The sequence below is a fragment of the Centropristis striata genome, chromosome 1, assembly GCF_030273125.1.
Source record: "Centropristis striata isolate RG_2023a ecotype Rhode Island chromosome 1, C.striata_1.0, whole genome shotgun sequence".
Lineage (NCBI taxonomy): Eukaryota > Metazoa > Chordata > Actinopteri > Perciformes > Serranidae > Centropristis > Centropristis striata.
In genome coordinates this window covers 40,836,773-40,849,975 of record NC_081517.1, presented here as the reverse complement: position 1 = coordinate 40,849,975, position 13,203 = coordinate 40,836,773, and the positions used below count along the sequence as shown (strand labels likewise).

The 13,203-nt window shown below is 39.1% G+C and overlaps 1 protein-coding gene across 2 annotated transcripts in view; it reads left to right on the top strand.

Moving 5' to 3' along the window:
* The window catches only part of LOC131978662 (lipopolysaccharide-responsive and beige-like anchor protein), a 252,385-nt gene that overhangs the window by 35,416 nt on the left and 203,766 nt on the right, over positions 1–13,203 (top strand). For both annotated transcript variants that reach the window (XM_059342384.1, XM_059342376.1), the window contains exons 3-10: positions 774–874; positions 1,903–1,998; positions 4,415–4,536; positions 5,293–5,419; positions 6,124–6,243; positions 8,099–8,245; positions 10,758–10,955; positions 12,898–13,034. In XM_059342384.1, the coding sequence (XP_059198367.1) occupies positions 774–874; positions 1,903–1,998; positions 4,415–4,536; positions 5,293–5,419; positions 6,124–6,243; positions 8,099–8,245; positions 10,758–10,955; positions 12,898–13,034 (1,048 nt within the window). The remainder of the gene's footprint in view (positions 1–773; positions 875–1,902; positions 1,999–4,414; positions 4,537–5,292; positions 5,420–6,123; positions 6,244–8,098; positions 8,246–10,757; positions 10,956–12,897; positions 13,035–13,203) is intronic.

Sequence of the window (13,203 nt, the reverse complement as noted above, 5' to 3'; positions counted from 1 at the left end):
GCGCTGGCCTAGAGGGTTTGTGCAGTCAAGCAAGGGTGATATAGCCCAGCAGTAACTACACACATGAAAATAATGGTTATACAGTAGTAATATTTACCACAGTGCAAATGATTTGTCATTTCCCTGAGAACTTCCTCATAGAACTGATGCAATATATCATATATACTATCTGTAATATTTTTTTCAATATTTTAATTGCATTTTATGAGAGTTGACTGGAACTTGACTGTACTTTGAGAGGGTTGTAATTTCACTGAATTCCTAAGTAGAATTTATATTAAAATTGTAAAAAAAAATACCCAAACCTAAGTTCCAGAGCTTAACTTCCCTTTTCTGGTAAAATTACAGAACATTTCCAACCCTTTGCAACCCTATCATACCATGCATCATCATTAGTCAGTAACAGCTAATAAAAGAGGCTGCAAAGTCACTGGGACTCCCAAAGTGTCTGTTTCTTTTTCTTTTCAGCCTTAATCACCCTACGTTTCTTTTAAATACTGCTTCTGCGTCTGCTAAATGACATGTAATGTAATGTAAATACGTCTTAAATTCTTGTACCTGTGGCTCCAATGTGACAGTAAAGATTGTAATAATTAAGTTGGATATTTTCTTAAGATAATAGCAAAATAAAAACGTGCAGAAATCACCACCCCATGAATGATTATATCCATTTTAAGCAGTCATTTGTAGCTTCTTCTCAATTTTAGAGTGAATGATTGTGTCTCGTCTCTCTTTCTGTTCATGTTTAACCCGAGTGTTATTCTCTCTTGCAGACCTACTGGTGGACATGTTGGGCGTGCTCGCCAGCTACAGCATCACAGTAAAAGAGCTGAAGCTTTTCTTCAGCAAACTGCAAGGGGAGAAAGGCCAGTGGGTGAGTCAGAGTCATGCCACGGTGATCTGTCTTGGTTGTCTGGGACCGGCATGAGGAATGTGCTAGCAACACTCCAACTGCTGCCATCCCACAGGCCAATGCCCTCGTCACAGAGACGAGATAAATCATGTGAAACCAGACTACTACTCTGCAGTGGTCTTGGCTCCGGAGCAGCACTACATTATTGTTGTTAGGCCGTTCATTAGACTACCTGAAAGCTCTCAATTTGAACTATTCTTTCAGCCAATAATATTTAACATAAAGACTTGGCTGTTGCACAGTTGAAGAACTTTAGTTTTAAAAATGAGACTGCCTGAGCTGCTGTGTGTGCCTATGAGGGAATAGCCACAGTGAACCCAAGATGTATGATACGTGTAGAGAAGATAAGTTACTACATCCAGACAGGACCGGTGGCTCAGAGGGAGAGACCGATGAAGAGAAAGAAAGTAACCCATCGATCACTGACACTAATCAAGTTGTCAAGGAAATAGGGCGAGTTGCTTTTATGCTTCTAAATTTCACCTCACTCTCCCACTTTCAAGCAGCCCTTGCCACCGCTCCTCTCTTTATTTAGTTTTTTTGTGAAATATCTAGGGAGACAGGATGGATGGGATGAGTGCAGAACTTTAACTATAAAGTGCTTTGGTACCCAACACTATAAACTACAACCTTGTTGAAAGTCATAAAAATATATAGGTTTTTTTATCACGCACACTTATCCAAGTCCAGCTTTCTGCAACTCTGTGTCTACTTTGCAGTGCACATTGTTTGTACGCTATGAAGATCGTGAATTCTCAGCGTGCTGCTGAGTAAATCTCTGTGGATGTCAAAGTGTGATGAGTCTGGGAGGTAAATTTAGAACAAGCAGAACCAAAGCTGCTCTTGCTTTTAATCATTTGTGGCTGCATACATAAACAGTAAGTCGTACTAGTGTAGGGTTCATGTTATTTTATGTGCATGTGTATGCCTGTTTGGACTCTGTCAGTTGCCTAAAATGATCATTGTGTGTTTTTGCATTTGTTCCTCAGCCTCGTCATGCAGTCAAACTGTTGTCGGTTTTGAAGTACATGGCTCATAGGAATGGCCCTGACTCATTCTTCAGTTTTCCAGGGAAAAATGCAGCTGTGAGTATACGACATACATAGACTGTTTAATTGGTTTGTGGACTGCCCATTTGAAGCATTGTGTTTGACATTACATCTGTCACTTTCTTGCTTTACGTCTGTCGCCATGTTTGTTTTTTGAAACTGGGTGAGACTATATTTGGACTGGGGAGGACCAAGGAAGGGTGTATCTAAAAAATAAACTGTTAACACTAATATATAATGTATGTTACTTACCGGAAAAACTGAACAGCCGACTCCCTCTGTGTCTTTCAGTGACATTTTAAATGACCAAAATGTTCAAATAAAGTTTTAAGTGAAAACACACAGTGAAAGTGTCAATGTTCTGACACGAGAATGGACAATGCCAAACCAATTCATGGCTATTTAAATGTACAAAGTGCCATGGATGCGCATTGTTTTGCTACGCTTCCATCCTGATTGACGGCTCGCCTTGTTAACGGCCTGTCAATCACAAGGTAGCATCTTGTTGTCGTGAAGATTTAAAACTTGAGACTGAGATCATAATGTTGCCATGAGAATTTTCCTAAGGTAATCAATAAAGTGAGAAGTAGTCTCATTTTGTATTGAGATAGATAGGACCGGACTTCTTTTGCAGCCGCAGTTGGTGAGCCCTGTTCGATTTTTAAAAGAATGCACGCTTAAGACCCTTTTTGTTTTTTTTTTCTTCTTTTTTTTTCTTTTGTTTTTTTAAATTAATTTAGACAAAACACAACACAAATCACCAATGGACAAACACAGAGAGAAAAACAAAAACAAAACAAAAAACACAGCAACAAAATCACAAAACCAACCCAAATAAATAAATAAAACCACAATAATAAACAAGAACCTTAACACATCCAAACTAAACAAGACACAAACAAACATCAAACATAATTACCGCATAAAACATACAGTATATCAGTAAACTTGATAACCTAAGAAAAAAATAAAAAAGGGTTAAGTTAAATGCCAGCCTTCCACTTCAATAAACCTTAAAAAAAAAAAAAAAGACCCTTTTGGGTTTTGTTCTCTACTCAGACCAGGAGGTTGCCGCTTGACCACATAATATACTTTTTTAGTTTTATTCTGCTTTATTCTGTCAGTAAAGTGCAGATCCCATTCTCCTTCATCTTATTCCGGCATTCTATTGTAGACTAGTGAGAAAAAGAGGTCTTCAGCTGTTACATGATGATCTCACCTGAATCATTTCATAGTAAGTGCTTTCTAAGCTGATTCCCTGTGAGCCAGCCATTCACTGACCCATGCAGGGGTTTTTTTTCTGGTTGATGAGCATCACACATTCTGTTAATTATTGTCTGTCACTACAACTCAGACCTTCTAAAGCCTCAAAGGCTATTTTGCTCTTGCTGAAATGTTGTAAAGTATCTACAAACTGCGCTGTCGAAATGTTGTGGTCATGTTGTGGCTGTTGGCTATTCAAATCCTGCTTTGTGGTCGAACGGGTGGAACCCTTCCCGTACATTAGTTTATTCAAAACCTCTGTCTCCTTGTCATTAATATCATGACAGATCAGCCTGCATGCACAGACTGTGCCTTCTCTTGCCTTTCTGTAGATGCATAATGGGTCGATTTAAGTACCAAACAACCTTCATTGGGTTTGCTTGGAGAATGGCACTTAATGGCGAGCGTGACGTAGATGCCCTTGGTACACTCATTGAACAAAAGACTAAAATAGACTTAAAACAATTGGAGATGACAAAGGAATTGCTGCGGGAAAAAAAACTTTATTTATTCATTTCTATTACAATGTTACATTCATCTTCTTTCTACTTTTAATATCCAGATCACCACATTGAAAGATGTGCTGTTGTTTCTGCGGCAGGGTATATTATGGGATGGCTGTATGTTTATTTAGAAGCTACACTTTGACCTGTCATTAGTTAAACAGTAAAAGTAATTGAGTCAAAGAGCTAATAATCTATTTAACATCTTCACACTTTATCTGTGTAGTAGAAACGGACAAAAGGACTAAGATAAACCTACTTTTTTTCATTGCATCACATATGCATTGTGCAGGAAACTTCAAATTTGTGCACCAGCGAAGGTTGCTTTAGCCTGTCAGGTCCTTTACATCGTGTATGCAGTTGCCACCTTCTGTAATCTGCATATAACCCTCCATTGACACGTGACAGTGCTTTTTCATGCAGAAAGCTACCATGTGGTTTGGTTCTGACTCTGTTGATCTGAACTCTATTAGTACCGGTCTGTTTATCAGCAGTGTATTTGAAAAGAGCACATCTTCCTTTATTACCCTGCTGTTTGCTTGAGATTTCTTTGCCCAAACACTTTTTGTGGCTTTATGACATGATTTTCTTTGCGCAAAGATTCTTTAAAATCCACAGCTGGCCATGACCCACACCTCAATGACAGGTCCTGTTTTTTTTATGTTCTGTTTTTCTTTCCCTTACAGGCTATAGCTCTGCCTCCTATAGCAAAATGGCCGTACCAGAGTGGGTTTACATTCCACACATGGCTCCGCATGGATCCTCTCAACAACATCAATGTAGACAAAGACAAGCCTTACTTGTACTGGTAGGTAATAACACCATTCTTTGACCAGCAAAAATTTGCCCTTTGTTTGACCTGTTTAGATATTTAATATTGTTTGAATATACTATAAATGCAGTGCACATTTGTAGTGTAAATAACAAAGAGATGGGAAATGCATGAAAGATAGGGGTGATATAGGGGTGTATCCAATTTAAGTGTGAATATATGCATGTATACTTGCTCACAGTATAACCAAAATGTATCTTTAATGTGCTGCAGAAGTGCAGTTTTTCAGCGTCACAGATGAAAAACGTGTCGTGCTTCTCTCTCCATCTTTCCCGTTTCCCCATACTTTTGCTTCCTCTCTGAGGAGCAGAGGGTTGGTTGATCTTCCTTTTTAACCAATAATTAATTTCTGTCAGAAATGTAATTTATACAACAGGGATCTGTTTGGGCTTCTGTCAAAATGATAACCAAGCCGCATGGCCAACGAGCTGCTTGAGAGAATCCGTAATAAAAAGCTCCTCTTCAGCGTTGTGCCCTTTTAAAAAGAGATTAATTCACTAAATCACATGCCGGGGCCCCATCTCGCACAGACATGCAGAACGATGGGAAGAGTGTGTGAAGTTGAGAAATTATTGTTTGCTATCTTTATCCTTCTGAGACCCTTTTTAAAGTGTTTATATGATATATTGGAGACTGTAACCCATGTTGCCCTTGAAATGTGTTCATGAAAGTGTGCAGCCTCACTCAGAAACTAAAGCTGTTCGTTTGTATCTTCCCTTCATGTCTTCTCAGTTTCCGCACCAATAAAGGCATGGGTTACTCCGCACACTTTGTGGGTGGCTGTTTGATAGTGACCTCATTAAAATCCAAGGGGAAAGGATTCCAGCACTGTGTAAAGTATGACTTCAAACCCCAGAAGGTACGAAAAAAGCCGCAGAAAACCGGCGCTGGTATGGTGACCCTCGCAGAGCAGATATTCATGCACATGAAAAGAAAAAAAATCCTGGAAATGTTTCTGTAAATAGATCACAGAAATCAAATGTCAGCACACACATAATAAATCACACGCACACACACACAAACACACATGCACATAGAATAAATCTAGACCTGCTGTAAGAAAGAACTGTAACATCTTACCTGACTCTGGGGAGAAGAAAAAACTAGAAGGAGGAGGAATGAGGGCGACGGGGAGAGAAGGATTATCCAATACTCTCAGTCCCTTCCAGGCACAGCACACACTTTGGACCACTGTCGTCACAAAGATCCTTCGCTTGTGGACAATTTGAAACATCCTCCTCTGTTCCCTAGGCATAAACCTCAATAAACCTCATGAGGACCCAGAACTCATTCTAGTTGATTTTTCACTCTATTTTTCATGCCGCCTTTTATGTCTGGAAGAAACCACAATAACCTATTTCACTGTGGTAACACTGGTAACCTATTTCACTGGATGTAAGCCTGCAAGGGAACCAGAAATCTAAGTAGGTGGGATTGTAGCTCGAGGGGACTGAGTCCTGATGGAGACAGGCTAATTAAGCACCACACGCTTACCTATTGTTATCCTGCTGTGTAATGATTGATCCTCCAGACATACAGTAACCGTTGTTGTTGTTGTTGCAGTGGTACATGGTGACTCTTGTTCATGTCTACAACCGCTGGAAAAACAGTGAAATTAGCTGCTATGTGAATGGGGAACTGGCCTCCTTTGGAGACATCGCCTGGTTTGTCAACACCAGTGACGTAAGTAGCAACAATCCAGAACAACCACTATTTACTGTATTACTTAGTGTGACCTCCATGTTTTTATTGCAATATACACAAGTCCTGCATCCCATAGAAACAACACAATAATGGCTAGAAGTAAGGAGATCGGAAAAGTATTATGTGCAATATAAAACAGTTACAATGCCTGCATCTTTTTTACATTTTTTTCACCCTCTACTTACAACCTGTCTGGTCTCTTCGTCTCAGCTCTGTGTAAATAACCCGCAGTTTTGAAGAATTTTTGTCATGTCACTGTTGGTTTTAGCTGAGTCATTCATTGCTTCCCAGTTGTACTGAGGAGCGCATAATTTAATGTTTTTTACAGGATCTGAATAGACCAAATGGTTTGTTTTAGGCAAAATTTTAAGTGAGAATTTAAGATTTAAGTGATTTTAATGAAATATCCCAATTTTAAGCATATATTTGATTAAGATGATAAGAAGATAATTTCTGTGTTTACAGTTTTTGTCTGTGATAAATTGTTTAATTTTGGTATTTTCTTAAAATGTGTGGTTCAGAATTTCTGAGGAATAGTTTGAATAGTTCCTCAAATTGCCCTTATTCACTGTTTTGCAAAGAGTTAGATGAGAAAATTGGTACCAATCTCATGTCTGAATCTTACCTTTTAAGCTGCAGCCAGCAGACGGGTGGCTTAGTAGGATATAGAGGGGAAACGGCACAAGCATCTGCACCAAACCAAGAAATAGTCCGCCACTTAGCCCCCTTAAATCCACAACTTTGTGTTGTTATTAGTCTTTGATTTTTGTACTGATTAAATAAACTAGATATGTGAATTGGTGAGCTTCAAAGGAGCTTGTAGTTGAATTTTGTTATCTTGGACAGAGCCATGCTAGTTGTTTCCAGCTGTTTCCAGGCTTTATGCTTAGCTAAGTTAACTGGCTACTGACTGTAGCTTCATATTTACCATCCAGGCACAAGACTGGTATAACTCTTCTCATCTAACACTTGGCAGCAAAGTGTACAAGCACATTTCCCAATGCCAAACTATTACCTTATTTAGCCCATTCCTGCGGATGAGTGTGTTCTGTGTGTACCTGAGAAATGCTAATAATACTGCATGAAACCTCTGGCAAGATTTTTATATTTACAGTTTCGCCTCCTGCTACATCAGGGCTGGGCACGTAACAGATTTTCTGTCAAATATCAATTTCAGAAGCACATATTGCTGCAGGAGCGTGTGTACCCAAACTGAAAAAACAAACCTCGCTCACAGATATATCTAATCTCAGTCTTTGCTCGCAGAGGGCTCGGGGGGTGAAACCATTCTTTTCATCTTTTAGCACAGCGGGTACAGTGGAAAAGGAGTTCATATACACACCCTGCTCCTCACACATTAGCATATGAACTCTGTCACAGTCCTCAGGATTGCTTTCTGTCATGCTGAGTTATGAGAGTCTTAAATCGAATTTTTGTTAGGACTGAAAATGCCTCCGCAGTGTAGTTTAATCCTCTAGATGTGTCAGTTTGTCAGAAAGCAAATTAGCAACTTGATTGAGATGAGGCCTCATCATTCTCAACACTTGTGGTTATGCCTCTCTGGCCACGACCAGAGGAATATGGGACATCATCATGTTATCCACAGTATGCCTATAGTGTGAGGCTCTGGGATGCCAATTATAGCGAGTGTTACCATGAATATGCCTTTTCCCTCTGTTCATTCTGGCTATTTTTGGTCTTTTTTTATCCTTCCTTTCTGTCTTAATTCCCTATTTTCTTCCTTTCACACTCCCTCCTTTCATCTTTAATCGTCTTTTTTTTTTTTTTTTTTTTGCTTCCTCAAATCCTACCTCCGACATCCTTCCTGCTGCAGACGTTTGACAAGTGTTTCCTGGGATCGTCGGAGACAGCAGATGCCAACCGTGTGTTCTGCGGACAGATGGGTGCAGTTTACCTGTTTGGAGAAGCTCTCAGCGCTGCTCAGATCCTGGCCATCTATCAGCTGGGACCGGGCTACCAGGTGGGAAGAAATGAAGCCTGAGATGTTTGTGTGAAAGAAGCGTTTTTTTTTCATTCTTCACTAGATTTTCAGAAACATAAACACTACATAATAATATTAAGATTATCAAGACAAAAATAATATAAAAATCCCACCATACAGTTAACATAAAGCAAAGTATGCATAACAGTTACTGGACATACACTACTGGTCAAAAGTTTTAGAACACACCAACTTTTCCAGAATTTAATTGAAAATGATGCAGTTTAATGTCTCAGTGTACTCTGAAATTAATGCACATTTGCAACATTTAAAATTCTTTATTGAGCATGATAGTGTTTTGAAAATAAAAAAAAGATTCCAAATCACATTTTATGTTGAACTAAAGGACTAAAAAAAGACACAAAATGACAAAAAAAGACACAAAATGACAAAAAGACACAAAATGACAAAAAAAAAGACACAAAATGACAAAAAAAGACACCAAAAGACACAAAATGACTTACAAAGACATGAAAAGAATTCAAAAATGGACAAAATAGCCCAAGACTCCATAGAGTTAAGTTGTTAACCCATTTCTTGTTCCCTGAAAAAAGGCCTAGTTGCATAATTCTGAAATGTACATTATCTTTCAGTTTTGGTTAAGCTTACCTTTTTTTATTTACCTCTGGCACCACTTACCTTCGTACCCTTTCAAGCTGTTCATTTGACTTGAACTGCTTGAATTTCAATAAAAAATGGAAAAATTGGGGTGTTCTAAAACTTTTGACCGGTAGTGTATATCACAACTTCATTGTCAAATTATTATGACTAGTGCAGTGCCCGTAGGAAGTATGTACTCGTATAGTGGAAGATTATGTGGATTTTTCAATTATGGGCAAATGAGGTTGTGTGCGAGAGTGGGGTGAACCATGAGGTGTAATACTCTTAATGCGTAGTGTTAATATACAAAGCGTATATTGGGTAATACATGGATGTACATTGAGATATAAAGAGACACAGAAATAGTTATTTTAAGAAAAAGCAACTTAATCATTCAACATGGTTAGACATATATACAGACACAGATATAGGAGGGAATAAGTTTACATGCAGCACAAACACATGGATGTGAATAACAGAATTTGCACATTACATGCAGACCACTACAACGTCTGCAACTCCATAAAACACTTACTTTTCATAAAGTGCGCATACCATCCAGCACATACACATTGAACATTGATATTCGCTGGAAACTATTTGAATATTATTGGAAAATCGAACCTTGTAGCGCACTTTAAAACTCCGAAAGAAATAGGTAGGCTAAAGAGACTTACAGATGAGCGAATTGGGTTACTGACCAGGTGTAGGCCTATCACACAATGGGGCGGAGCTCCCCTGAAAGGCGTCCAATCGGAAACAGTGCAATGCCGCAACAAGTCCTACGTAAATAAAGATATTTTGAAAAAAATCTTCAAAATCGAGGATGCACACCTTCGTGCCATGATCAAGCCACATATGAAATCGGTCAGCGCCCTAGACACACACACACACACACACACACACACACACACACGCACACATTTCATATATGGTGGAGCATTCTTTTTAACGAAAAAAGTTATAATTAAAAACTTGATTTCTATTCACCTGGTTCAATCCATGATATTCTCCTCTCTCCTCAACAAAGTAAGATCACATAGCAAACTTGACAATAGATGCAGTGCCTGATTGGCTATAGTTTAAGGGCAACAATATATGGACACTCATGGATTTGGACCTTTTCACATAAGCATTTATGCGTTTATGTTTACACAAACAGCTAATTCTATGTAATCTATTGTCTTATGGGGCTTCAGAGGAGCCTCATTCAAGGCCGAGAATATAACCCAAGTGATGTCATAGTGATGTCATCAGGGTTATTAGGTTTGGGGGTACACATCTTTAAAGGAAATCCTGCTTTACAAACGGTTCCAGTGAGCTGCATCTTGGGAAATTTAGGGTTTTTTTTAACTTGGGGGGGGAAAAAATGGATTCCATTTAGAACTTTCAGTTAAGTAGCAAGTATATACAAAAACACAAACAATAGACAACTACACACAAGCCCCCATCCTGACACTTCCACTGACATACAAAACAAAAAAGGGATTCCCAGAGTAGCAAATACTTGTCCGTGCATGCCCAAATAGGCTGATGAAATGAAGTGATGGAAATGACCAAACAGTTTGGACTTTTCCCAACATTATCACTATCCAGTGATGTCCAGGGAGTTAGGTTTTAAAATGTAGTTAAAATAAACTGTCGTGAAAACAGCACTCTGCAACATACTTGCAGCAAAGTCCATTATATTTGACCCTTTACCTTTTGTGAATCTCAACAAAATCTCCTTTTACTGTTTTAGATTGTACACCCTAGTGGAAAAATGTGATACTAGTAGAGTAAAAAATGATACTAGTTAGTTTCTAAGCCTCTTTATTTTTCCATGACTGTAATATTCTCTCTTTCACTGAATGTCTCTCCCTTTTTCTTCCGTTCCCTTCCTTCTCCTCAGGGTACATTCAAGCACAAGGCGGAAAGTGACTTGCTGTTTGCTGAGCATCATAAGACCTTACTGTATGATGGCAAGCTGTCCTCGAGTATTGCCTTCACGTATAACCCTCGCGCCACAGACGCCCAGCTCTGCCTTGAGTCCTCCCCGAAGGACAATGCCTCGATTTTCGTCCACTCACCCCACGCACTCATGCTGCAGGTAATTACACCTTTTAGATGCAACATTTTGCTTGTGTAACAATTATTTCCCTCGGAGTTTGAGTTGATATTGCTAGGATAGTATTGGCATGATTTAAATTTAAACTGAAGTCGCCATGCTGACATTAAAGTAATGTCGCTACAAATTCATTCACCACCTGTACGCCCGCTCCTTCCCTCCCACTGTTCCATATGTGCCACCCTTTACTTTTTCTTTCCTCCTCTGCGATAATGAAAGTGGCCCAGTTGGCATCTTTTCATTTTAATAGCCTCATTAGGGCAGAGGTGCAAATGTGTTGAGCTTGCCAGACTGCTGCAGCTGCTGAAAAATGCCATCCTGGTGCTCTAATTGTGGAATTAGCCTTCTCTGGGACTGAGGTTTAGTTTGGAATACATACGAGTAGTGGTGCATTTCTCCTCTTAGAAGTAGCTGCTGAACTTTGTGGAACTTTTCCATATGGTGCTTACAAATACACGCACACACACATACACACACACACACACACACACACACACACACAATACTATTTCTTCATTCACTTTGAGTTTTCTTTTTCCAGCACTAATTGAGTTTTCTCTCATGCCCTCTCATCAAAGAAAAAGCTTTGTTTCTTTTGTGAGGGAGGCTTTTGCTCCCACACAACATATGCTTTCTCCACCAGACCAGCACATACACACACACACACACACACACTGACACACAGTGTGAAATATGAATGAATATGTGACCTATATTTTCAACTTTGCTATGCCAAGCTAAAAAAAAAATCCATTCCTATAGAGGGGAAATGTTTTGCCAAGAAACTGCTGGTGTCGCAACCAACAACAACACAGACACCAGCTGATGCACCACGCTACTATTTAAAGTCCCCCTCCACTTATATGTGTTTTTTTTTATGTTTATGTCCCCTAAAATGTCTGACCTTTACTTTACTGCTTTGTATCCATGCAAACTTTGACACTAGAGAGGTTATTTCACATACTGAAGGGGGAGATTGTTTTGCAGTTATACGCCAGGCAAACTACATTAGGTACTTTTATAAAGCCAATCAAAAGCTGTAGAAGGAACCTGACACCTCCAGTACAGAGCAGACCTGTCAGTGTCACCACAACAAAATTAAGTCTATTTGCAAGAATATTTACAGAAATTACATATCTCTCAACTTTCTCAACTCAACTTTATTTGTAAAGCACTTTAAAACAACCACAGCCGCAACAAAGTGCTGTACATAAACAAACAGAACAAGAGACAATAAAATAAATAAAACAGGAAATAAACACTAAAATAAATAGATTCATTGCTTTTTAAAAGACAATTTAAAAAACAATAAATAAAAGCATTGAAAACATCAACCTTGCAGCTTTCATGAGCCATTTATAATTGTGCAATCGTGTATTTGTACCTTGAGTGTACCATATGTAGGTCTATACTATAGTCTATACCAAAAGTAAATACTTAAGGTAGAAGTAGAGAATATTATTACACACAATGACTTATGAAAGCTGCAAGGTTTGATAAGATAAGAGAGGAGGATTGTTAATTCAAGATCAGTGTTGTAAGAATTGTTTAAAAACCCCTTGATGAAGGTATAGAGGGACAGAAATGTTTGTATGATCAATCAATTGTGATGTTGAGCAAGAAGCTCAATTGATACTTTCAAATACACCTGCATCCGAGATAGTTCGATGTACAAGTATTTCCTTTGAAAAAACTGCCTGTTAGGATAAAAAGCAGACTGTAGTGGCATGATAAAGAAACATCATTCTGTTTGGTGGTGAGTGACTATGCAACTACTTCCAAATACTTGAAATATGTCCACACATGGAGCTAAATTAGCGCAAAGCGCAAAACTGGGATTGTCAGAGCAAATATGTGTGCGAGCCTTTAACAAATATTGGTCATGTGACATGTTAAGTGTGGCCTCATGTGTTTGTCTCGATAGGACGTGAAGGCCGTGGTGACTCACTCAGTCCAGAGTGGCATTCACTCTATCGGAGGCGTGCAGGTCCTCTTCCCTCTGTTTGCACAGCTGGATTACAGCCAGCCCTCTTCCAGCCACGAGCTGGACACTTCTGTCTGGTAAAAAAAAAAACACACACACACACACACACACACACACACACACACACACACACACACACACACACGCTCTTTATTGAAGTATGTGGTTTTTGTTTGTCCTTCACTTGATCAGGGTTTTAATTTGCTGCTAGTTTGACGGCTGTAAGCTGGCACAATCGGCTTACTG